The sequence below is a fragment of the Felis catus genome, chromosome E1, assembly GCF_018350175.1.
Source record: "Felis catus isolate Fca126 chromosome E1, F.catus_Fca126_mat1.0, whole genome shotgun sequence".
Taxonomy (NCBI): Eukaryota; Metazoa; Chordata; class Mammalia; order Carnivora; family Felidae; genus Felis; species Felis catus.
In genome coordinates, this window is record NC_058381.1 from 61,153,433 (window position 1) to 61,178,962 (window position 25,530).

A 25,530-nucleotide genomic window follows, 5' to 3' on the forward strand; every position below is an offset into this window, starting at 1 on the left:
GGAGGCCGAACGCCGAGCAGGGCGGGGCGCCGCGGACCTGGGCGCGCACCTCGCCGGACACCCCGCCCACCCGCGCGCCCCCCGCCCGCCTCTCCGTCCTCGGAACCCGCTGAGCCTCAGAGCCTGCAGTCAGAAGTGCGTCCTCGTCCGCGTGCGCGCCCTCCTGCCGGGCTCTCCGGGCCCTTCTCAGAGGTCTCCAAGCCCTCCTCCCGGGGTCTCCGTTTCCTTCCCTGGGGTCCGCGCCACGCCTGGGGTGCTGGGCCCGGCTGGTGCTCCGCGCACGCGTACCTCGCGAGGGCCCAGCTGGCCTGCAGCTTTCCGTTTCCGCACAGGACCTCGTCCGGTGGGTGAGAAGGCACCGCTCAACCAGCCCCGCCAGCAGCCTGGTTCCGAAGGAGCGCAGCTACCAGAGAGGTTCATGCGCGAGGACGGAGTCTGGAGAAGGCGAGCACCCGGAGGGAAAATGTTCACACACTTGCTGGTCTGAAAGGCCTGCCCACACTCCCGAAACTGGGCAGCGGAGTGCAGTTCGGGTGCCATTCGGGGTGCCATCAGCGTCGGGTGCACACCCAGCGGAGAGGCTGGCCAGTGACCTCCTGCCCCGGTCTTCGGGATAGTCTCATTTCTGTAGACTTCGTGCAGGAGGGAGCCAGAGCAAAGAGAGTAGCACACTCTTCAGAGATGAAACACTGACTTCTGTTTCTTTTCCTTCAGATTTTGCGGAGATTTCGCGTTGTTAAGCCACCGTGTGAGTTTCAGGTGAGACGTCGGTGCTCGCTTACCTCGGCTTGCAGGGGCGGGAGCAGGGCTTGTCTCTGAACCGGAGGGGATGTGCACACCACCAGTGCACACCCCTCAGCCTGGAAGTGTTTCTTTTAAGTCTGTTCCCTGGAGAATGGAATTGGCCTGTCCGATTTTAAATAATTCAACTTTAAAAGCGGATTTCAGAATGCTTGTTCACAAAACTCATCTACCCGGCAGCTGGTAACTTTTTTGTCATTGCGGTTGTTTTGAATATAATTTCTTAAAAAAAAAAAAAAAAAAAAAAACGGTTTCTGTTGCATCAATTTCATCCTGCCTGCTTTATGATAGATTTCTGAAGGTTAGGGGTTTGTGAACCCTTTCACAGAATGGGTAGTTTGAATTAGTGGACTGTAAAAATGACCACCATGTAAAGATTTTCTTTCGCTTTTTGCATCTCATCCTCTGTGCTTTTATGTTCACTGGCGGGAAGATTTCAGTCTTTCCCAACTACTTCATTACCCTCTAGATCTTTCCTGTACTTTAACGTAAACTAGTCAGCCCTAATATTCTTGTGGCTCACTTATTTTTCAAATTATCCATGGCCTGTTTTAAATCCTAGACAGTTTTCTCTGACCTAGACTTAATTTTTACAGTTTCTTCCTCCGTAACCAAGTTCACTTGGGCTCTAGAATGTAAATTATTTTTAATGCTCTTCAAAGTAAAATAAAATTGAAGGTACATTTTCCACAGAAACATCATACTGCAGGGCCTGAAAAATGTTTACACCTACCTGCCTGTTTTCCCCGCGTGGTACACACAGCTCAAGACAGTCTTTCAAACAAAATTATTTTGCGGCCGCTTGTGTTATTACAGCCATCTGGTAAGGAAACGAGTGCTGTTCTGTGTTAGGGGCACATCGCGATTAAGTGGCAGAGGCCCCTTTATCTGAACATGGGGTAGATTTCTTGATTCATTTTCACGTTGGTAAAATGAGTTTCCTCCTAGTGGACAAAGCGCACCTGGGCGTGTCAGAACAGAAACACAAAGTGTGAGGCCAAGGGGCAAAAAGGAGCCTCCGCCGCTTCTAACTTTGAATTTCTCCACTAGGAAGAAGTGCCCAGACCAGAGATTTTGTCATATGACTTCATGACAAATAGTGAAATGTCAGGTTCTTCACCATTTAAGATGCGATTAGTTCATCTGGACCTTAAAGGAGCTCCACCAAAGGTCTCCTACCTCTCTGAGGTAAGAGCCCCTTTCCCTCTAGTCAGTCTCCCTTGCCTTGGCTTTGGTCTCCAAAGTGGTAAACAGTATTCTGTAGAAATGTGTATTTAGAGCACAACCACGGGGTTCCAGGCTGGGGCATGATGTTGGCAGCAGCACAGCTTTTGAGTTTCCCCCAAATCCCTTTGTAAAACTGAGCAACTAGGATAGCAAAAGGGGGCAGGGGGAACAACAAAAGAAACCCACAGCTTCTTTGCTGTGGGCTGAATTGTGTCCCCAGAAAAGATATGTTCACATCCTAACCATTTGTACCTGTGAGTGTGACCTCATTTGAAAATAGGCTCTTTGCAGTTATAAGCGACATAAGATGAGGCCTTGCAGGAGTAGAGTAGTACTAATCCAATGAGTGATGTTCTTATAAGAAGAGGGAAACGTAGACGTGGGGCACCCTATGAAGACAGAGGCAGAGATTGGAGGGATGCATCTCTAAGCCAAGGAACACCAGGACTGCCAGACACACTAGGAGCTGGAAGAGGCAAGGAAGGGTTCCTCCCTGGAGCACCACCCTGCCCACACTTTGATTTTTGATTTCTGGCTCGTAGAACTCAGAGAGATTAAATCCTCATTGCATTAAGCCACCTAGTTTGTGGTGATTTGATACAGCAGCCCTAGAAAACTAATACCCTCTTCAACAAAAGTAGGTGTGAGGGTGTCCCCATGAACCCCAAGTGGTATAGCCAGACCTCAAAACAGGGTAACACCCATGTGAGATTAGTAACCAGGCAGGCAGTGATGGAGGACAGAGGAAGGAATTCTGACAGGGCCAAGACCAGAGAAGCCAGAAAATGGCCCTGCAAGTACAGGTCCTCCGTGAGAGAAGAACTGAGGAGAGGTTTCACTGGCTGCAATTTGAGAGTGAGTGCAGAAAGACTCAGAAGAAGATGTTGCAGAGGCCCAAGGCTCTCAGAAATACCTTCCAGAAACTTCTAGAAAGACAGCCCCACATTAAAGACAGCAGCGTTGGGAAGAGAATCCACAGTGAGCTGGGCAAGAACATTGAAAGTGGAGCAGAGGAAAGCTTCCAGTGCCAAGAGAAGGGATGCAGAGGCCAAGTGCTGTGGAAGTGGCTGCATGGTGTCTGTAACTCCTGATTCTTCTTGTAACCACAGAAAGGGAGCCCTGGACCGGCCCATCTCCATTCCAAACACAAGAACCTGTTCTTAGGGGCACCTGGAGGGCTCAGGTGGTTAAGCATCTTGGTTTTGGCTCAGGTTGTGATCTCGCACTTCGTGAGTTCGAGCCCTGCATCAGGCTCTGTGCTGGTGGCATGGAGCCTGCTTGGGATTCTCTCTCTCCCTCTCTCTGCCCCTTCCCTGCTCACGTTCTCTCTCAAAATAAACTTAAAAAAAAAAAAAAAAACCTTAAAAAAAGAACCTATTCTCAAAAATACAAGAAAACACATCTCATTTAAACCTGAGCAGTAGTGGAAAAAAAATTTTTTTTAAAAAAAAGGGAGGGCGCCTGGGTGGCTCAGTCAGTTGAATGTCCGACTTTGGCTCAGGTTATGATCTCGCAGTTCGTGAGTTTGAGCCCCGCGTCAGGCTCTGTGCTGATAGCTAAGAGCCTGGAGCCTGCTTCGGATTCGGTGTCCCCCTTTCTCTGCCCCTTCCCCGCTCATGCTCTGTCTCTCTGTCTCTCAAAGATGAATAAATGTTAAAAAAAAAATTAAAAAAAAAAAAAACCTGAGCAGTAGTGGGGCGCCTGAGCGGCTCAGTCAGCTCAGCATCCAACTATTGATTTCACCTCAGGTCACGATCCCAAGGTTGTGGGATCGAGCCCTGCGTCAGGCTCTGCACTGAATGTGTAGCCTGCTTCAGGTACTCGCTCGCTCTCTCTCCCTCTCTCTCTCTCTCTCCCTCTCTCCCTCCCTCCCTCCCTCCCTCCCTCCCTCTGCCCCTATCCCTTGCTTGTGCTCTCTCTCTAAAATTTAAAAAAAAAAAAAAAAAAAAGGGAAACAAAAATAATATAAAAACAGAGGGGGGAACAAAACACGAGAGACTCATAAATATGGAGAACAAACTGAGGGTTACTGGAGGGGTTGTGGGAGGGGGGATGGGCTAAATGGGTAAGAGGCATTAAGGAATCTACTCCTGAAATCATTGTTGCACTATATGCTAACTAATTTGGATGTAAATTTTAAAAAATAAAGAAAATTTAAAAAAAAATACATAGTATAAATGTAAAAAAAAATTTTTTTTAACTTTTTAAATAAAAAACATGAGTAGCAGAAAAGGATTGTGGTTAAATATCATACACAGGCACTGTAAGAAAAAAGAGAATCATGATCTCAGGAACACCATAATGACAAAGGTGCACCAGGAAGATGCGACCGCAAAGCAGATGAAGCTGTATGTAATATTTCAAAATAAGATAAAAGATATTAAGAAAATGATAGGAGCTATGAGCAAACAGTGTATTCAGAAGTAGAGAAGCCCAGCAAGTAATAGCCAGACAGAAGGGTACAGAGCAACTGCTTACGAGGCTCAGGAATGAGTTATGACAAAAAAGGAAACAAAGTCAGAGACTAAACTAGAAGGACAGAAGTGAGCAGACACCGTGGAAAGCATACTCTTGGGAAGTAAATAACGAAGAAGAAAATGTCACACATGAAGAGATAAAAACCGTTGTAACAAATTGATAAATACAGAAGATAAGCAAAGAAGGTCCAGCTCCCCTGCTGCTGGAGCTACTGCCTCAGTGACCTGCTGCTGGGGGGTCAACCACCCCAAAATTAGAGGCTTCAGACAGCAATTCCTTCCGTCTGTTTCTTTGGTCTGGTGGGTGGCTCTGCCGGTCTGCCCCCGTTCCCTCCTGTGTTTGCAGTCCCCTGACGACTAGGAATGCCAGACGGTCCCAGATGGCCTTACATGTCCAGCAGTTAGTGCTGGCTGTCCGCTGGGCCCCTCAGTTCTGCTCCACGTGGGTGCCTGGCCTCACAGAGGGTAGGCCAGCCTCCTGTCTGCACGGCAGTCACAGGGCAGCATTTAGGCTCCAAAGTCGCAAGCCATCCTGGGCCTTGCGTGATTCTTGGTAAAGCAAGTCCATGTCAGCCCAGATTCAAGGCTGGGGGTAGACCCCACCTCTTGATGAGGAAGACGCTGTGTCTCAGCCATGCTCAACAGTCCTCCGAGCAGGGAACCAAAGCAGTGCTCTAGGACAAATGCTCAGAAACTACAATTCAAAAACGCTTTTGTGAAATTAAAGAATGCTTGGGTCTGCGTGTGGAAAGGGCATACTGTATACCTGGGATGACGGACACTAAGGCATCCTTTGGTAAAGGTGTCAGATTAAAGAAAATGAAAATGAACAACTCCTTTGGGCACACAGGAAAAAGGCCCAAGTTCTATATGAGGGAAGGAAAATTAGGCTGGCATCAGATATTTGACAGCAACATTTTATGACAGAAGACAAGGAAAGAACATATTTAAGGTACTCAAGAAAATGAAACATGAATCAAGGATTTTGTATCCAACCAAAATGGTCTTCATGGTACAAAAGCTACAGACCAGCTATTGTAAACATCCAAGAGAATTTACTGAAGAACCACCAGCGGCAGCAGTGGCAGGGCTGGAGTAACCAAATAATTGCTGAGAGAAAATTCTGCCCTAAGGAAGCATTCCAGCCAACAGACATGAGGAATGACGTCATTGGAAAGTCACCACCTCACAGTTCCTGTTCAGGGTGCCCTAGGTAATGTCAGTGGTAGTTGAAACCATCGGGCAGAAGTTCAAGGCATGGGTCTGGCTGATGCCCCTGAACCCACTGATCAGCCTGACATCACTCCAGTGGAGCAGCCAGACTCGTGATTTCTAGAAGCATCTATGAAGTACTCTTGCCAAAAGAATGAAACCTGGATCTAATCTCACCTTCATGTCTAACCGCCAGCACACACGAGAACAGGAAACACACGAAAGGACATCTTAAGAATACCATCCATCAAATCCAAAATTTGGGAAACCATGCGAAACAAGGGACTCGATTTCCTCAACAAATAAATTTCAAATTAAAAAAAGGGTACCGTTAAAAATCAGAGAACCTTAAAAAATCTGTTAAAACAGTGCAGTGTGTGGGTGTCGTCTGGACTGGGCTTAAGCTGCACGTGAAAAGATTCTAGACATGGGAAAATTGGAACGTGGATGATTTTAAAGAGTGGTTTGGTTAGGTGGGATAGTTGCTATAGTTGTGCTTTTGTGAAAAGTCTTCGTCGGGGATATGTGTTGAATTATTTATAGGTGAACAATTGTGTTGTCCGGGATTCGCTTAGAAATATTCTAGTCAGAAAAGTGGAAATTAGGTAAAACGATTTTGAGTCTTGACAGCAGGACACAGGGGCCTAGTCTGTCACGTGTGTGCATGCTTGTGCGGTTTCACACTGAAGACCTTCTCCCCAGCTGGGTCCAGTGCCGGACGGAGTGTGTGCTGGGGACAGCCAGGCCGCCCGGCCCCACAGCCTCCCCACCACCCACAACACAGAGGATCACCACCAGCCCCAACGGTCGAAGTGCCAAACGGCTGTGGTGGTCGGATGGCCACGACAGGCTGAGAAGGAAACCGGAGGGAAAAATGCCGAGGAAAATGGAAGATGCCGAGACCATTATGTCGCGTTATCCACATGCCTGACCTGCATGAGCTCTTTCCTTTCCACAATCTGTCTACCTCTCTTTGTAATTTGCAGTCTACTACAGATTATGAACTTTCTACAGCTAAGTTTTAGCCCCAGGCTCCTTTGCTCCTTCCATCCAGCTTGCGTCAGAATGTCCCCACGCTTGTGGAGAGAGAAAGCTTGACAGATACATCAACAGGAGTGTTAAAATCTTGTGGAACCCGCAACATCATCATCCAGGGAGGGGCTGCTATTTCAGATACCTGCAGGAGGCCCCTCCAGCAGCGCCCAAGATGTGTTCTTTTCCACCCTGGCCTTGACATCAGACCAGAAAGAAATCTCAGTTCTGTGTATGTTAGGCATGAACTAGTCCTGAAAATCCTTGAGAATAGGAAGTCATACCCTATGAAATAAAGGTAGAGGAGGAGGTGGGAACATTTCCTGCCACGCCCTCAGCCCCTCGCTGTCCGCAGGCTGAGCTGCGCCTCTGCTCCCCAGGTGCAGACCCACCCTGTGTCAAGTGAAGACTTGATGTGGTAGAGAGTTCGATTTGGTGTAACACAAAGTATGCATTCTGGTTAAACGTTTCCAGGAAAAATGTGAATCTCAACTACAACCATGCCCTCGAGCAAGAAGGCAGACCGCATGGGGTACAGCTGTCACCTTCCTTCAGATAGTCGCATCCTCACAGCATCCCTGTTCCCCCAGGTCTTTCCTCTGTTCCATGCCCTGGGCGCCAATGGGCTGCTCCTCGAGTATGAAGACATGTTTCCCTACGAGGGCCACCTGAGGCTGCTGAGGGCCAAGCACGCGTACAGGTACCCCAGCCACGGAGAAAGCGGCTGCTTGGGGCCGCCCGGAGGTGTGGGCAGGGCAGGCGAGGGTTTGGCAGTGGTGGGGCAGCCCACGTCTGGCTTTTAAACGCCTGTCTTAGTTACGAAAATAAAACACACTCACTGAAGAGAATTTGGAAACATTTAGGGGGAGGGTGGAGGATTGGGGGAGGCGGGGGGGTGGGGAAGGGGATGCTGCTCTTTAAGGCCATGGTTGGGACCCTCATCAGGAAAACAAAGATTAAAGGAAAGGGGGTCAGAATCCGTAAAAGTAGATACAGTGCTTGTGGGTGTACCTTGCTGGGCTTTAGAGTTATGGTGTCCATTTTATTATTTTTTTAATGTTTATTTTTGAGCGGGAGGGAGACAGAGGATCTGAAAGCAGGCTCTGTGCTGCCAGGAGACAGCCCAATGTGGAGCTCGAACTCACAAACCATGAGATTATGACCTGAGCTAAAGTTGGGTGTTCAACCCACTGAGCCACCCAGGCGCCCTAGAGTTACGGTGTCCATGTAAATCAATAACAAATAACCCAAAAGGAAAATGAGCAAAGGATATTAACGGGCAGATCCCCCAAAAGAAATTAAAATGTCCGATAAGCATACGATAGTAATAAAGTAGATTAAAACAAGTCAAACACCATTTTGGCTATCCAGTTGGCGAAACTTTTTAAAAAGTTCTAATGCTCTGTGTTCACAAGGTCAGAAAAAGCAGACCTCCCACTGGTAGGCTCTGAAGCACCCCACCGTTCTGGAGGGAGGTTTGGCTCTATGTCAGAACTCCCCAAAATGTCCATGCCCCATGCGCATGCTCAGAGTGTTAACATTGCAGTGAGGTGTCTTTTCACACTATTCTGTTTTTCTTCATACAGTGAACACCTTTTGTTTGTTTAGTGTGTTTTTTCAAGTGAAAAAAGTGCTGGGGTACCTGTGAATCTTCAAAAAGGTCTATTTAAAATCAGTACATTCAGAGAACTGATTAACTTAAGAAATGGTTCAAACACATACAGAAACTGGAAATCATTTTCTTTTTGAGATAAGTTCATGAACGACAACTGGTAACGCAGTGGGCAACTAGCCCTCCTGCGTGCTGTCCTCACCACCTGGAGCATTCCTGCCCTCAGGCGTGCTCACAGACGGAAGCTAACCCCCACGGGGCTGAGTCCCGCCACCGCAACCTTGAAGCTCTTTTCTCTTTCCTCTATTAAAGGGGTCACCGGCTTTTCTGTAAAGGGCCAGACAGTCAGGATTTTAGGCTGTGCAGCCCACCTGGCCTCTGTTACAACCATCTGTGGAGCACAGGCAGTCATGGGTGATAATGTAAATGAGTGAGCATGGCTGTGTTCCAATAAAGCTGTTTGTGGGTACTGAAATTCGAATTTCATATAATTTTTACATGTCATGAAATATTATTCCTCTTTTGATTTTTCTCAACCATTTTTTTTTATTTTTATTTTTTTTTTAATTTTTTTTTTCAACGTTTATTTATTTTTGGGACAGAGAGAGACAAAGCATGAACGGGGAGGGGCAGAGAGAGAGGGAGACACAGAATCGGAAACAGGCTCCAGGCTCTGAGCCATCAGCCCAGAGCCCGACGCGGGGCTCGAACTCACGGACCGCGAGATCGTGACCTGGCTGAAGTCAGACGCTTAACCGACTGCGCCACCCAGGCGCCCCTCAACCATTTTAAACTACAGAGACCATTTTTAGGTCATGGGGCGTGTGAAAACAGGCAGGCAGATTTGTCCTTCAGCCCATCTACCATTCCTGCTCTAGGATATGATTTCTAATTTCTTGTAAAATGACTTGCTTCTTATAGTTTGGGTAAGAATAGCAAGTAAAAAGCAAACTGTTATTTGAGAACATAACAGCATCATTTTCCAAAGTTCTAGAGAGCCCTCTCTGAAACCTTAGGCATATCTTTTGTACTTTTTGGAATAGTGACCAATGGCGACCATACCAGTTTCCCAAGGAGAGTCCCCCTGGAGCCTGACAAGGGAGAGGGAACGTGAACAGGAGCATGAGTGTGTGTGTGTGAACATGGGCTGGGGTGTGAACAGGAGGTGGTGCGAACTGGAGCTGTCGTGTGAACGGGAGGTGTGAATGGGAGCTCTTGTGTGAATGGAGGTGGTGTGAACCTCTCTGGGTGATCGATGTTTGTCTCTCTAGCCCCCCTGAAATCAAAGAGATCCTGCATCTGGCTGCACTGAATGAGCTAGAGGTCATTCCATTGGTACAGACATTTGGCCACATGGAGGTAAGCGGGAGGAACAAAGGTTCCTGATACCCAGGTGTGGGGCTCAGGGGTACACAGGCAGGGAGCAGCTCTTTCTTGCAAGCCCCTGCCCTGCAAACGACCGGAGAGCACAGGACGCTAGACCAGAGCGACTTTGTCCAAGGAATGGTGGGAAAGAGCCAGTGGGGGATGCATGATTCCCATGGAGCCCTGGGGGCTGAGTTGTTTTACTTTTTAACTTGTATTCATCATTCAATACTGAAAATATTTCCCCAAGCTCTTGTGTGATCTTCGGAAACATTTTTCACGTCTGCCTCAAAAATGAAAAGCAAATTAAACGCTTAGTGGCTGCAGGTTCCGTTTTTCCCTCTAACAGATACACCTGCTAGACCCACGGGCAGCCCTTCCCTTCTCGAGCTGAGCACCCGGGACCGCCCCCGCCCCCACCCCCACCCCCCACCACCCAGGCCTCTGGCCTCTAACCTTCCTATCCGTGATGCGCTCTCTGCACTCCTCACTTCCCACCACCAGGGGCCACAGAGCATCTACACAGCCCCCCCCCCCGCCCCCCCTCCCCCGAGTCACTAAATGCAGCCACGGGTTCTCATCCCTTTAACGAGTCTCGGGCTTTACGTGGCCCCAGCTGCTCCCTCCCAAACCCCACGCTGTTCCAGCCCCCCACTTCTGGCTGTGACGCCGCTTCTGCCAGCAGCGTGCTATCCTGTAGCTGCCGCTGGATGTGGCGGTCCCCCCAGCTTCTCTCGAAACCCTCCCTCCTCACCTCACGCTCTCCCTAGACAATGCGGTGCCCACTCTGCCTCCCCTCCCCGTGCTCCGTGACCCCCAGACCCAGTCTCCGCTGCCCTGTTCGGCACCCCTCCCACCCCTGCAGTTCGGGCCGTCGTGTGCCTTTGCTCCTCAGTCCCTTGAGTTGGCACCTGCTATCCCTGTCTCCACCCTTGTGCGAACTACCGCCTGACCTGCTGGAAGGCCCCCCTAGCGGTGCCCTCTGCCCCTTTCTCTGTCGTTCCAGAGCACAGCCTGGCCCCCCAATCCTGCTCCTTGAGGGGGCCCTTGCGGGGCTCTCAGGGTGCATTTGTTTCGGGGGGCCACTGCAGTAAAGTGTTTCAACCAGGCGACTTGAGACTACGGAAGCGTGCTCTCTCTGTGCTGGAGGCCACAAATCCAAAGTTAAGGTGTCCTCAGGTTGGTTCCTTCTGGAGGAGGTCCTTTACCTGTGTTTACGTACCATCAGGACACCCCCTTTGTTTTTTGGGTTTAAAAAAATTTTTTTTAATGTTTATTTATTTTTGAGATGGAGAGACAGAGTGCAAGCAGGGCAGGGGAAGAGAGAGAGGGAGAATGGAATCCGAAGCAGGCTCCAGGCTCTGAGCTGTCAGCACAGAGCTCGATGGGTGGCTCAAACTCACAGACCGCGAGATCATGACCTGAGCCGTAGTCGGCCGCCCAACCGAATGAGCCACCCAGACGCTCCAGAATACCCACTTTGTGACATAGCTGTATGAGTATTTGCACATTTTGTCTTCTGAACTGTTCGGTTTTTAATGTTCTCTGGACATTCTGGATACAAGTCTGTTAGATGTGTGATTTGCAAGTATTTGCCCCCAATCTGTACTTTGTCATCATCGTCTTAGTGTATCTCAAAGAACAAAAGTCTCTAATTTTGATGAGTCCAGTTTCTCAGCTTTGCTCTGATGGGTCGTACTTTTGGTGTCATTTCTCTGCCAGTCACCAGATCATGAAGATTTTTCCTGTTTCCTTCTAAAGTTCTACATTTGCACACTTCCCACTTGCTGTTATGGTCCGTGTTGACTTAATTCTTGTGTAAGGCCTGAGGTGTAGGGTGAGGTTTATTGTGTTTTGCACATAGCCTATGACCCCTCGAGATGGCTGGTCATGCCAGCACCACTGATTGGAAGATTATCCTTTCTTTGGAATTTGAAATTTGGAATTGCCTTTGTATCTTTGTCAAAAACCAGCTGACATTATTTGTGGCCCATTTCTGAACCATATATATTTTTTAATGTACATTTATTTATTTTGAGAGAGAAAGAGCATGGGGAGGGGGGCAGAAAGAGAATCCCAAGCAGGCTCCACACGGCTGTCCTCAGAGCCCAGCGCGGGGCTTGATCCCACCAACCGTGAGATCGCGACCTGAGCCAAAACCAAGAGTCGGACGCTCAACTAACTGAGCCACCCAGGCGCCTCATGCTTCTCCATATATATTTTAGACTAAGTTTATCTGTATGTCTTTTAGAAACCTTGCTGGGATTTTGATTGAAATTGTATTAAGTCTGTAAGTCAACTTGGGGAGGAATTACCTCTACTCTGCTGATTTCTCCGATCCGTGAACAGGCTCTGTCAGCCTTTCCTTATGTTATTATTTCCCAAAGTTTTTTCTCTCCTGATGCTTTCAGGACTTCCTGTGTATGTTTGCCTTGCTGTAGTGGTTTGGTTAGTAGGACTTCTAGGTCTGGGTTTCTGTGCATTTATCCTGCTTGGGGCTCGTCGAGCTTCTTGGAACTGTAGATTATTTTCATCACTTTTGTGAAGTTTTGGGCCACGTCCTCAAGTGTTTCTGTGTCCATTCTCTCCTCTTGGCCAGGGCTCCCTTCGCATGTGCGTTAGGGCACCTAATGTCACCGCACGGGCTTCTGAGTCTCTTTGTTCTCCCCACCTTTTCTCTGTGTTGTTGAGCCTGAGGAGACTCTATTGGTCTGTCATCCCAATCACTGTTTCTTCTGATGTTTCAAATCTTCTGTGGAGCCCACGAAATGGATTTTCATTTTTCATTATTATAGTTTAATTCTGGGAACATTTTCATAATGGTTTCTTTGAAGTAATTGATAAATCTGACATTTGGGCCCACATCAGTGTTAGTTTCTATCAATTGGCTTTTTCCCTGAGTCTGGGTTCCACTTTCCTGTTTATTTGCACATCTCATGATTTTTTGGTTGAAAATTGGACATTTCGGATAATATGTTATAGAGAATCTGACTTTTTCCCCTGCAAGTGGTTGGAATTGCCTGGATTTAATCTGCAGGCCTGTGTCCCCAGCTGTGTGTGTCTACTGATGCCTCTGTGTGTGTGTGTGTGTGTGTGTGTGTGTGTGTGCGTGCGCGTGTTAACATTTATTTTTGAGAGACAGAGACAGAACATGAAAGGGGGAGGAACAAAGAGAGGGAGACACAAAATTTGAAGTAGGCTCCAGGCTCTGAGCTGTCAGCACAGAGCCCAACATGGGGCTTGAACTCACAAACCATGAGATCATGACTTGAGCTGAAGCTGGACGCTTAACCGACTAAGCCACCCAGGTGCCCCTATACATTATTTAAAAAATTTTTTTTTAATTTTTTTTTCAACGTTTATTTATTTTTGGGACAGAGAGAGACAGAGCATGAACGGGGGAGGGGCAGAGAGAGAGGGAGACACAGAATCGGAAACAGGCTCCAGGCTCTGAGCCATCAGCCCAGAGCCCGACGCGGGGCTCGAACTCACGGAGCACGAGATCGTGACCTGGCTGAAGTCGGACGCTTAACCGACTGCGCCACCCAGGCGCCCCTAAAAAAATTTTTTAACAGTTTATTTTTGAGAGACTGAGAGACAGAGTACAAGTGGGGGAGGGGCAGAGAGAGAGGGAGACACAGAATCTGAAGCAGGTTCCAGGCTGAGCTCTCAGCACAGAGCCTGACGCAGGGCTAGAACCCATGAACTGTGAGATCATGACCTGAGCTGAAGTCAGATACTTAATCAACTGAGCCACCCAGGCACCCCATAGTGTTTTATTCTAATTTGTATTTTTGCCCTGGCCTCCTAGGGGCCACCCCTCTGTCTTTATGGCTGGTGGTCAGCCAGGGCCCAGGCAGCCGTGTGCTTGAGCCATCAGGACCCACCCTGTGCTGCAGGCGCTGGGGGCTCTGGGAGTTCACCCAGTCCCCTGCCTCAGCCGTGTGTGCACAGCTCTCGTTTCCACGGTCACCCATCACATTTCTGGCTGGTGGTAGCCGCCCCCCCCCTCCCCCCGCCCACACACACACCATGAGGACCGCAGAGTTCGGGCGACTTTGCCGCCTTCACAGACGGTGGCCCCAGGGGGTCTGCGCTCAGCCAGCGCCGGGTGGGGGGGGGGGGCCGCAGACTCTCTGTTCTTACCAGTGCTAGCAGGCTTCAGGTGTGGTGTTCACCTTTGGTTCACGTCCAGAGCCCTGAATTGGCTGTTTTGACCAGTGTTCCGTTCTGCACGTGTTCAGGGGAGGACGTGCTGACGTCTGTACCATACTGAACAGCCCGTGCAGCCTGGTTCTCGTGTTCTTCTCCCAGCCGGGGCAGACCGGGAGGAAAGAGAGGCTCAGCCCGGCCCGCCAGGCCCTGCCTGTGACTCCGCAGGGTGGCTGCAGCGTCTGTCACCTCCTGTCACCTCCTGTCATCTCTCCGCAGTTTGTGCTGAAGCACGAGGCTCTCGCTCACCTCCGAGAAGTGGCGCTCTTCCCTAACACCCTGAACCCCCATGAGGCGGAGTCCCTGGCTCTGGTGGGAGCCATGATCAGCCAGGTCATGGAGCTGCACCCGGGCGCCCGGTGGCTCCACGTCGGCTGCGACGAGGTGGGTCCTTCGACGGTTCTGCCTGAGCCTCACCCACCGGGCGTCCCTCCTGCCGCAGCCCCTGCTCCTGGTCCCACTTTGTGGGTTATTCTCTTACGTTCAAAAGTAGTCAACGTACCAAAGGACGAAGGATAAAGCCAGGTCATCCCTCCCAGCTGACCCGTGACCTCGTGCGGGCGGAGCCATGGAGCTGGACGAGGGATGGCCCGTGGCCCGAACAGCCGTGCTGTCCTCGCCCCCGGCAGGGGCAGAGCCAGCCCCCATGTGCTCTATGTACTCGTGGGCTGGCAGACGCTCAGGTTAGCTCGCCTTCGGGCTGCTGTGAATGTTCAGAGGAAATCTTGAGTGGGAGTTAGGTCTCGGTGTAGCAGGAGGGCCCCCCTCACCAGCTGCTCCCCACAGGCAGCTGCCACTGAGATCCGTCAGACATGGCTTGAGCGCGGTCTCCCTCCCACGTGTGTCTGCAGTGAGGCCGGGCGATCCGGAGGCGGGCCTGTGTTTCCTTCCAGGTCTATTATCTTGGAGAGGGTGAGGCCTCGAGACGGTGGCTGCGACAGGAGCATAACACCAAAGCAAGACTGTGTCTGTCCCACATGAAGGCGGTGGCCTGCCACGTGCTGGCCCGGCACCCCGCCACGACGCCACTGGTGTGGGACGACATGCTGCGGGCCATCCCCGAGGACCAGCTCTCAGGTTGGCAGGCCCATCCCCCAGGCTTCTGGTGCCAGGAGTAGGGAGTAAGGAGGCCAGCGGCTCCCAGGACCCTGGTCTGGGGAGGGGGGAGCACTCTAGGACCCCTGCCCCGAAGTGCTCTCTCCAGGCAACCCCCTTAGAGCCACTTTCTAGATTTTCTCACACAAAAGGGCCATTCCTCCAGAAGGCATTTTAGAGTCTTGTAGGCGTACAAAGTGATGAGTCTGAATGGAGAGTAGCCATGGGGCCCTAATGGGGGATGGGGTCGAAAGGGTCCCACTGGGCCTTGAGTGTCTAGTGCCTCTAACCGCCTCAGCCTCACACAACCCTGTGGCCAGCCCTGCAGGGGTCGTGGCTGAGGCTCTGGGATGAGACAGAGACGTACCCCATGGTCCAGTCACAGCCTCGGCCTAGAGCCTAGCCACTGCCCCCACTTCTGCAGGACTGGGGTGTGTCCGTGGCAGCAGCCCTCCCCAGGTGTGGCCACTTGGGTTCTCACTAGGACTAATTAGAATTAAATCCAAGTAGTAATGTGTTCCAACTGCACTAGTCCTAGCGCCCCCACCGTCACACACAGACAGAGACTTTCCCCCTCGTAGGAAGCTCTGGGACCCCGAGACTGGGGGTTCGCTTTTTACAGAACTCCCAGAGTCTGGTCATTTCCAAAGTTGGCTGGCTTCATGGTTGCAACATTTACTGTCAAGAACTCAACTGTTTCGAGTCTGTTCTCAAAATCCACACCCCGCTGGGGCGCCTGGGTGGCTCAGTCAGTTAAGCCTCTGACTTCGGCTCAGGTCATGATCTCACGGTCTGTGAGTTCGAGCCCCGCGTCGGGCTCTGTGCTGACAGCTCGGAGCCTGGAGCCCGCTTCGGATTCTGTGTCTCCCTCTCTCTCAGCCCCTCCCATAGAGCTCATGCTCTATCTCTCTCTGTTTCTCAATAATAAATGTTAAAAAAAAAAAACAAAACTCACGCCCCCTAAACAAGACAGCCTGTGCTCCATTGTAATGCAAGGCCTGTGGGCAGCCAGGATGTGTCCAGACGGGCCTCAGCTCACAGCCTCTCTCTGCCCCCAGCATCAGGGGTGCCACAGCTGGTGGAGCCCGTGCTCTGGGACTACGGGGCCGACCTGGACATCCACGGCAAAGGTCAGTGACCTGGCCACGGCCTCTGAGACCATGGAGCCCTGGCGGCCCAGGGGCTTGAGGTTCATCAGAATCCTGCTAACCACCTCAGCTTCCACTCAGGCCCCTCCCACGTGAGCCGCGGGAGCCCCCTGGCACACGTCCCGTCGCGGGTCACACCGGGATAGCCTGTCCTCTGTGGTATTTTCCACGAGTCTCTTCTCTCACTGAGATTTAAGCCTGCCCAGTTGTGGGCTCCTCCTGGCTTCTCAGTGTCTGGGCTCTGCGGCCACGGCCCCTCGGGCCCCGGGCCGGTCACACCGCACACTCTCTCACTCAGCTCTCCTCATGGAAAAGTACCGCAGGTGCGGTTTTCTCCGGCTGTGGGCTGCCAGTGCCTTCAAGGGGGCCACAGGGGCGAGCCAGGCCCTGACCCCTATCGAGCACCACCTCAGAAACAATGTGCAGTGGCTGCAGGTGGCGGCCAGCGGGCCCGCAGACATGCTGCAGGGCATCGTCCTGACCGGCTGGCAGAGGTAAGGCCACACAGGCCCCGGGAAGCTCCCGGGCCGACCTGCTCGGAGGGTCGACGCAGCGCTGCTGCCCGGGACGACCACCCCTCCGTGGCCCATCCATTCTGGGCCTCAGTCAGAGGGGAGGCGCCTGGGCACCTCACACCCCACGGCCAGCCAGCCCCCAGACTCTGCAGAGGGCCACTTCGGCAGCCCCGCCTCCAGGGGGCCACACGTGACTCGTCTCACGTATGGCGGGCATGGGGACAGATTTTGGCTCCTTGGGGATTTCACACCATTTGAAAAGCGGAGCGGCACGTGAACCCCTCCTCCGGACCAAGGCCTGGTCCATTGCTGCGCCCGGGAGGGCAGAGGCGGAGGCAGCTGCGGGCCCCCAGGCAGGGCCTTCTGGGTGGGATGTTTCCAGAGGCAGCAGCCAGCTCTGTCTCCTGTGCAAGCAGGAGCTGAGCGCCCCTCTCCCCTGCACTTAGGTACGATCACTTCTCCGTGCTGTGCGAGTTGCTGCCCGTGGGAATCCCGTCCCTGGCCGTCTGTCTGCAGTCGCTCCTACACGGTACGGTCTCCTGCTCCTCCCGGGTGGCGGGAGTGCCTGATGCCGCCGACTGTATCTCCTTGGGGCCGGACTCTGGTCTTTCACACCAGCAGAGGGGGGCTCAGCCACCCCCCCCCCACCCTGCTGCCCCCAGAGAGCCCGTGAAGGAAATTCACCATGGGCGAGGTGCAGAAAAGGGCCCTTGCTATGTAAGTCCACTGAATGCCCAGGCTGGCCCCGGCACTTGCCACTTTGGCAGAGACGGGGACTCGCAGGTGGCACAGAACCACGTGCACCTGAACCACAGGACTGCTTGGCGCACGTGGTGCTGGTGCAGAAAGGTGTGGGAGGCCCTGGGGGGAGCAGGCCCGGCTCCCAGACTGCGTGCAGGCTGCCTGCAGCAGGAAAAGCACAGACACCCGCCCTCCGCTCTATTCGATGGCTTCTGAAGCAATGGTTGTGAACCGCTAGGAGGAAGGCACAGGGACACCTCAGCGGACACCCCGTTCATGCTGGGCGCTGGCTTCAGCTTCCCTGCTCCGTGGAGGGCACCGCTGCTGTGGAGCCCTCCACCCTCCGCGGACACAGGCCTCCTGCCCTCCCGGCTGGCGCCCTCCTGCACCAGTGGCATGTGTCCACCCACAGTGACGTGGAGCCCGGCCCACAGTGGTGCCTGCAGGCCTCTCTGGTTCTTTCCAGTTGCTCGGGATGGCTCCACGTGTGAGAAACCACACTTGGCGGGTGCCGCGTGCACCCGGGACACCGTGGCGGTGCCGGAGGCACAGCCGGCGGTCTCCCGAAGGGTGTCGCTGCTCTTGATTCTGTTTTCTTGTTCTTAGCATAATGAGCCCGTTTTCATGTGTTTAATAAGAAGCCATGGGCCCATCTGTCCCCGAGGTCTCCTTGGGGCTGCACCTGCATGCTGGCCTCCTTGGCCACGTTGCCCACCACCAGGCCAGCACCGTGGCACAGGGCCCCTGCCTCACTCCCCTCCGGAGGCCCCTCCAACCACCTCCATCTGTGGTTGGTTGCAGGAGGCTTTACCGAAGACGTTAAAGCAAGAGTGGAGAACTTTCTTGGGATCTCAAGCCTAGAAATAACTGATCTTATGAGGTAACCTGCCCACCCCCAGCCCTGCCTCTGCCCTCGCACTCTGTGGACCCGTCTCAGCACGGTGGCTCTCCGTGCAGCGAGGGGGCCGGCTCCTTCCCTGGCAGCGACATCCTGGCCCTCGTCACGCACGTCGGCCTCCACCTGCGCAGCTCTGTGGACACGCTCCTGGAGAGGGACAGGTGAGCAGGCAGGGGCTGAGCCCCACCCCGCACTCCCCCCGGGACAGGGTGAGGGTGGTCACAGACAGACTTCCGGGGGCAAGCAACTGTTTAAAATACCTCCCAGACTCCTAAGTTTTTTAGAAGTATGATCTTAAAACCACCGTGAGGCAGACACGTCAGCTGCAGCGGGTCTGCCTGTGCGGACTGCCTGCAGGTACGTGACCGGCTGGTTCAGCCCCTATCACCGCGGGCGGAAGCTCATCCACCCGGTCATGGTCCAGCACATCCAGCCCCAGGCGCTCAGGTAGCCGCCCCCTCCCCGCGGTGCCCACCCCCAGGGCTGCGCGTCCTCTGCCGCCCGATGACAGCTTTCTGTGGCTACTGGCTTTGAACTAAGACAAGCTCTGTAGGTATTGCAGCCACGAATTCCTAGGTGAGTCAGATTTGCTGACTGCTGTGCCTTCAGTGTTAGAGGCTAGGCCATTCCCACCTGAGAAGGTGAGGGCCCAGGGCTCATCATGGAGCCAGACCTGCTGGAGACCTGTCCTGGCCTTGCTGCTGCCGCATGCCCCACATCCCCTCCCCCCCCCCAGCACCGTGGGGACAGAGTCCCAGCCACCCAGCCAGCCCCCCTGCCCCCGGGCTCTCCTGGCTCACAGCTCTGAGCCAAGGCCAACTCAGTGTCCACGCAGGGTTAGATGCCGTCAGATGCTGTCAGGTTCACACATAAAGAAAAACCCTGCCAGCTAGATGTAAAGAGCATTCCAGTTTTAGATGTGAAAACACAATAGTCACTCATTTATCCCCAACAACACTGTGAGGTGGGCGCTAATAGCCATGTTTCATGGATGGGCAAACTGAGGCACAGAACGATACCGACCTGTAGGGTTGTTCGGAATGGGAGCGTAGCGCATAGGCTGTGAGCTGTCACCCAGGGGTGCCCGGCAGGCGGGCTCACCACGGGCTCTGGTCCTCAGCCTCCTGGCCAGGTGGAGCACCTTGGTGCAGGAGCTGGAGGCCGCCCTGCATCGTGTCTTCTACCCGGACGCCGTGGAGGAGTGGCTGGAGGAGAACGCGCGGCCCAGCTTGCAGCGGCTGCAGGCTTTGGTGCAGGACCTCAGGGAGGCGGCCGGCGCCGGCCCCAGCCCCAGCCCACACTCGGGTCAGGACCCCTGAGGGGAGGGGCCGAGCCTGAGCCATCCCCTGGGGCCCCCCTAGGTCTGCCAGGCGCCCGGGACTGCCGGCCACAGGCAGCACCCACGGCGCGGACCGCCGTCGTTGGAAAGGCCAACGGAAGGCATGATGTGCCGGGCCTACTTGCTAGTCTGCGTGGGAGCTTCAGTTCTTTTGAAATAAAGGGAGTGGAAGCTAGAACTGCCATGGGTCTGGCTGGCTGCAGTCAGGCCTGCACAGGGGTCCAAGACCCTCCTCACCCTGGGGGCCCAGCAAAGGTCGGGGGGTGGGGAGCCGCCTCCAGAGTACAGAGCATCTATCGTTTAGGATGAACACACCACAAACCCATTACGACGTGTCGTACTTTATTTTAGAAAAAGGCTTTGACTTAACCACTTAAAAACCTAACTTTGGCTTGTATAAATGACTGTGTCCTCAAATCAGGGCTAGTTGGCGGCCACCATGGAGAAGAGGGAGTGTCTTGTTTCTCTCACTTCCTAGAAACTACTGTCCTCACTCACCCAGGGCCTGGGGACACTGCAGTGCTCTGTGTCCTGACCATTCCTAGACACAGCTTCCTGAGGGCCTGCTCAGAGGTGCCCTCGCCGCCCTGCGGCCCTGGGCCCCACTGAGGGGCAGCTGTGGGCCCAGCCCACCTCTTGCCTGGGTTCAAGAAGCTAGGACCTGATTCTTAAGGGAGATGCCCTGGCTTAGGCCCACCGTGAAGCCAGGAGAGCCTCCTCCTGACCAGCAGGCTTCGCCTAGGCTGAGGCCTTCTCTGCCCTGTGACAGCCCAGCCGTGATCCTGGGTGGAGACTGCTGTCTGTGGGCTGGGGAGGTCTCAAGCGTGGCCACAGTGCACACAGCCAGACAGGACCCTCGCCATCTGCCCTGGGCCCTGCAGACCCTGGGCAAGGAAGGACCTCTCTAACCAATGAGGACATCCAGCCGGGGAAGAGAGGTTGTGTGTAGGGAGCACTGGGATTCCTGGGGACAACACGCCAGCATGGGCATCCTCAGAGCCTGACCCAGCTGCTGGCCCTGTGCTCACCTGCTGCACCGGGGGGTTGAACAGCTCGGGGGGAGCCAGTGCTGGCAAACCTTCCTCCCCACCCTGGGGAGCCTGGGCATCTTTCCCATTCCAGAGACCCGGTCCCCACGCTGCCCAGGCTGGAGCCATCCGATGCCAGGAAGAGGCAGATCTGAGGCTCATGCCCTCCCCGGACACCTCAAAGCCCGCAGAGGAAGTCCAGCCTGTGGCGTCCTCAGAGGACAGAAGCAAGCAGCAGGAATGGCTGAGGGTCCCACCCCGGGGCTGCCAGGGACACAGCCAGGCGCTGGAGGAAGACTTGCTGGTGGCCCAGGAGGCCCACGAGGGTGCCACCAGAACCAAGGCCAGGGGCTCTGCGGGCGTCAGCTCTGGCTCCCTGGACCATCAGCCTCACTGTCACTGCTCTGAGACAGCTCCACGGGGCTCTCAAGGCGGTGCAGTTCCAGGAAGGTTGCAATAAGCTTGGCAATGGCTTCCACGTCACTGGGCCGGGCAACAACAGGAGGGGCAAGTTACCCCCGCAGAGGTGCTGGCCAGGAAGACCACACCTACCTCCTGCCGGACCGCCCACTTCCAGGACCTGGTGCCTTCTGGCCCCGACCCTCACTTGACCCCAGACCTCTGTCCTCAAGGAGACCCTTCTGTCCCTGTGGGGACTTCCAACATTCCCCTAGTGGCAGGGACAGTCCATGTTTCCCCGAGTCCCCTCCCTGTGCCCTGCTGTGCTGGGCAGTCCACTGTGAGGGCCACCTGATGGGGGTGAGGGGCACAGGCAGCCAGCCCTGGCCAAACGAGTCCCCTGCCCACGGCTTACCTGCGGTGACCCATGATGGCACTCTGGGTGAGGGGGTGGGAAAAGCCCGTCACAAGCCGCAGCACCACCACGTAGCCCTTCCCGAAATAGCGGACCTTCTCCTCCTCCACGTTCACGTCCCGGATGTCATTCAGTAGGACCACCACTGCGGGGGAGCTGGTCAGTGTCTGCATTCTGCCCACCTCCCGCCTGCCCCTCCTGCCTGTGTGCTGGGCACAGTCACTTCAAGGCTACCGTACAGAGACCCTCATCACTGGTCAGTGACCACAGCGCAAGGTTGGGCCACTAGCATTGTCTGGGCGTCTAGCACTCCTGCCGGCCCCTTGAAAACTCCACCCGTGCCCTCCAGCACATCAGGGAGGAGCTGAGCTCTATTTTGCCCATCTTTCTGCTTCATCTTCCCCCAACTGTTGAAAAATGCCTTCCTGGTCCCTGATGGCTGGCCACTGAGCTAGGGGCTACCCGGCGATGTCTGGGGACACCCTGTGTCCACCAGGCAGGGCAAAACCCCAAGTCACTGAATGGCCAGCTTGGACCCACCCCACTTCCAGGCCTTAGGCCTGGTCTCTTGTTTTCCACTCACCACCCTCCATCCAGCCTGGGGCGGCCGGCCTCCCGCCACACCCCGGGTCCTGTGCACTCTCTGTGCCTCACCTTGGTCGTGACCAGCTCGGAAAAGAGTCAGCAGCTTCTTATACAAGCTGAACGTCTTCAGCACAACCTTCCCGGTGCCCTTGTTGAAGACAGCTTCCTGGAAAACCGGCCAGAAGGTGATCACCTGGCTGCTGGCCTCTCTGCAAGCCAGCCACACACAAAATTTCCAGAGAGGAGGCCCGGACTCGCCAGAGCAGACGCTCAGGAAGACACCCAGCTGAAACCCAACCCTGACGGCCAAGTGCTCTGCCAGAGCCAAACATCTGCAGCCAGATGCTCTCGTGCTCCTGTCTGTTGGGAGCACGGGACCAGGGTGTGTAGAGAGAAAGAGGGGCATCAAAGCAGGTGCTCTCTGCAAGCAAAAGAGAAGTAAGCACAGCAGCTGAGGTTGTCAAACAAAAGCATGGAGGTCAAAGCTCGGAGGTCAGAGAGCAACGCTGGGTCATGCGGTTCCTCATGAAGGGGACAAAGGCACAGGGGAGGTCGTTGGCCACCAAGGGAGACAGACATTAGCCACTGAGGGAGCCCATCATTCTATTCTGTGCTATGACAACACTCAAGAGTAAAGAATTTCGGTGCAAACAGTCACGAAGAGCTTCTAGGAGAAAAACAGCTTCAGGAGATTTCCCTGCCCAGGAGCCGAATGCCACTAACCAGAAACCACTAAGCTAAAAGTTCAGGCCTCAGAGCCTCTCCGTCTGCTGTGATGCCCACGTGGGGAAGCCCGGAGCAGAAACATCTGAGCGCCCTTGCCTGTGCTGACCTTACCTCCCAGTCCTCCAGGTTCTGCACGGCCACGAACAGGCAGCCAGTAACGTAGAAGAGTTTCCAGCCCAGACTATCTGAGGAGCAAACACAGGACGCAGCCAGGTGAAGGGCAAAGGCCATGAGGGGCCCCGCCCCAGTGGGCACTGGGCAGGAGTGGTGTCTGGGGCGGGCTGGCTGGCTGGCTGGCTGGCTGCCCATGCCTGCAAGGAACCCTGGCCCAGGACGGCCAGCCAGCTCTGGGTGCCCTCAGCTCCCCCTCCAGTGTCTACTGGAGACAGAGGAGTTGGGCTGGCATAGCCTGTGACAATGGAGGGGCAGGAACTTACAGGGGGGCTGCGAGTATGGCTCAGCCTGCACCGGAACATCAGGCTGGCACAAGAGAGCACCTTTTTGCAGAATATTTCATGACACAGGAAAATGCTCCAGATATAAGGGGAAGGCACAGGCTTCATGGCACAGGCATACTAGGAAAACCACACCAGTGCACAGAGCTGGGGCTACAGAGGCAGGGGCGCCAATTCCAAAGGCTATGCCTCAGTGGGTCACGAATGAAGGGTTTTGTTTCTTTGCTCTATTTCCCAAACGGCAGAGGAAGTTATTTTGCGGGGCAGGGGGTGAGCAGATGAAGCACCTCACCTCCACTGTAGTAGGCGGCAGCCAGGCCAATAGACAAGATTCCTGCAAAGAGAAAAGAAAGCAGGTGCCTCAGTATTGGGCCACCACCAGCCCAGAGCCCCCTCCTCCCAGGAGCCCCAGGCCCAGACAAGCAGGCCGTTCGGGGGCCAGGGATGGCTGCAGGTGGGGAGCAGGGGGACAGAAGACCACCAGGCTCACAAGTGGGGGAAACACACTGTATGTTAAGTAACTACAATTTAAATTAAAAAAAAAAAATTGTTTTTAAGTGGGGGAAACATCCAGGAAGTACACTCGGAAACATGGCAAATGCCATTCACAGTGTTCCCTGGACACGCTTCTCTACTCAAGTTTCCAGGGCTGAGTGGGAACCAGACAGAGGAACCTGCCAACAGCATGTGGTGTGGAACGAACACAAGACATATATAAAGTTCACTACATGGCACATGAGGCAGAACAGGCAAGAGGCCACATGCGGGGTGACGGGAAAGATGAACAGGAGACCACTGCTGATGGCACAGCCATTCCAGCCCTCACTCCTTGGATCCCACCAACACAGCACAGTCGGGTGCAGGACCCTCGGAAAGACGGTGCCAGGGACAGAGCGAAAACAGGAATGAACTGTGGCCCATCACGTGAGCCTGCAACATACACCTGCAAGCAGGTGTACGAAAGCAAGTAAAAGGGGAACGGCAAGACCTCAGAAGAACACACACAGTAGGAGAAGCTAAGTGGTGAAAAAAGGGCTGTGGGAATTCTCTGCAAAGGCATGCACAGAGAGTAAAGGCTGGGAACATACAAAGCAACAAAACAGTTGCTATACTTGGGGATAACGGAACAAAGGAAGAACAATTTAGTTTCATTTTCATCTTTTTTTAAAGGTAGATTTTTAACTTGAGGGAAAACATGGAAATTCTTACCAACAAGCAGAGACCAGGACCTGATGCCTGGAGCCCTCTTCAGATGGAGGCAGGAGCTGGTGCGTGACTCCACCTGCATGTACATCCCTGGACCGCGAGGGCACCACTCTCAACAGGAGACGGGCTGCGGACGGGCAGACAGACAAATGGAGTCCTCCCGCCACTGTCTGCACACAAGCGCCCAGCTCCTCCCCGGGAAGCAAGCCTGGGCACCGGTGGAACCAGTCAGCTTGTGCCCACGGCCATCTCTGCAGCCCCCAGAGACCCTTTCTTTTTCAAGGCCCTTCTCTGCCCAGTTACACCGACTGGACTGGAGCTACCTGCCCTGCTCAGACTCGCAAAGCGTCAACAGGCACCTGACCGCCACCTGCGCCCGTCCAACTTGGAAACCGTTAGCCCTCCGCAGTGTGCATTCAAGCTTCTGACACCACAGCAGAACCCACCAGCTCGCCCTCATTTCCCTGTGCCGGCCTCCACCAAGAAAGGGAAGTGAAGGCTCGCGGTAGCTTGAGTACGCCCTGGCGTTGGCCGAGAAAGCCACTCTACGATCCCCTCCGGCCGCTGGGACAACAGGCTATGCAACGGAGGGTCAGGACGAGCACAAGCATCTGCTGAGTAAATGCTGCGCCGAGCGGCCTAACTGCCCCGAAGACCGCAGCGCCCGCAAAGCATTACTCGAGGGACCCAGCTCGTGAGTGGCTTTGCAGAAACTCCAGGAAAGTCAAATCAAGCATCTGACAGTAAAGGGTGCATTCAATCGACACACCCAGGTCCTAGATCTTGGACCACCGCTGGGCTGCCCCCGACCTCCACAGCCAGGCCCTGCGCGCTCGGCCCGCTTCCCGCAGCTCCAGGACGCCCTGGAACCCAGGCGTGGCCAACCCGCGCCACCTGCAGCCCGCCCGCAGCCCTCGACGGTGGCCCGACCCCCGACCCTACCGAGCGCACGACCCGGCGGGCGCGAGCGCAGGGCCGGGACCTCGCGGCGGACAACCAGCCGCCGACTTCCGGGGTCGGGGGTGGGGCGACTGACTTCCGG

The 25,530-nt window shown here is 54.2% G+C and overlaps 2 protein-coding genes across 4 annotated transcripts; one reads left to right on the top strand and one right to left on the bottom strand.

Moving 5' to 3' along the window:
- The first annotated feature begins 48 nt into the window (after positions 1-48).
- Positions 49-19,852, top strand: HEXD (hexosaminidase D). 2 transcript variants are annotated; one of them, XM_006940683.5, is made up of 15 exons: positions 49-192; positions 333-444; positions 715-759; positions 1,852-1,989; positions 7,340-7,449; positions 9,633-9,720; positions 14,158-14,322; positions 14,832-15,015; positions 16,092-16,163; positions 16,480-16,675; positions 17,143-17,225; positions 18,239-18,317; positions 18,395-18,496; positions 18,693-18,782; positions 19,456-19,852. In XM_006940683.5, exons 4-15 carry the CDS (start codon positions 1,891-1,893, stop codon positions 19,652-19,654), a joined length of 1,467 nt encoding a protein of 488 aa, XP_006940745.1. In that variant the 5' UTR covers positions 49-192; positions 333-444; positions 715-759; positions 1,852-1,890; the 3' UTR covers positions 19,655-19,852. The 2 variants fall into 2 exon arrangements, with proteins under 2 accessions (XP_006940745.1, XP_044901057.1); XM_045045122.1 differs by lacking the exon at positions 18,693-18,782.
- A 147-nt stretch (positions 19,853-19,999) lies between these two features.
- Positions 20,000-25,530, bottom strand: CYBC1 (cytochrome b-245 chaperone 1). Of its 2 annotated transcripts, none has more exons than XM_011289469.4 (7): positions 25,431-25,530; positions 24,492-24,615; positions 23,575-23,616; positions 22,939-23,012; positions 22,171-22,267; positions 21,517-21,661; positions 20,000-21,185 (listed from the first exon to the last, which is right to left on the bottom strand). In XM_011289469.4, exons 2-7 carry the CDS (start codon positions 24,574-24,576, stop codon positions 21,065-21,067), a joined length of 564 nt encoding a protein of 187 aa, XP_011287771.1. In that variant the 5' UTR covers positions 24,577-24,615; positions 25,431-25,530; the 3' UTR covers positions 20,000-21,064. The 2 variants fall into 2 exon arrangements, with proteins under 2 accessions (XP_011287771.1, XP_044901058.1); XM_045045123.1 differs by lacking the exon at positions 25,431-25,530 and adding an exon at positions 24,935-25,231.

Coding starts and splice junctions, on each gene's coding strand:
- HEXD (XM_006940683.5), top strand. CDS start 1,891: ATGACAAATAGTGAAATGTCAGGTTCTTCACCATTTAAGATGCGATTA. Junction 15,016..16,091: donor CCCCGAGGACCAGCTCTCAG/GTTGGCAGGCCC, acceptor CTCTGCCCCCAG/CATCAGGGGTGCCACAGCTG. Junction 18,318..18,394: donor GAAATAACTGATCTTATGAG/GTAACCTGCCCA, acceptor CTCTCCGTGCAG/CGAGGGGGCCGGCTCCTTCC.
- CYBC1 (XM_011289469.4), bottom strand. CDS start 24,576: ATGTACATGCAGGTGGAGTCACGCACCAGCTCCTGCCTCCATCTGAAG. Junction 23,013..23,574: donor TGCCGCCTACTACAGTGGAG/GTGAGGTGCTTC, acceptor TTTGCTCCTCAG/ATAGTCTGGGCTGGAAACTC. Junction 22,268..22,938: donor AGAACCTGGAGGACTGGGAG/GTAAGGTCAGCA, acceptor CCGGTTTTCCAG/GAAGCTGTCTTCAACAAGGG.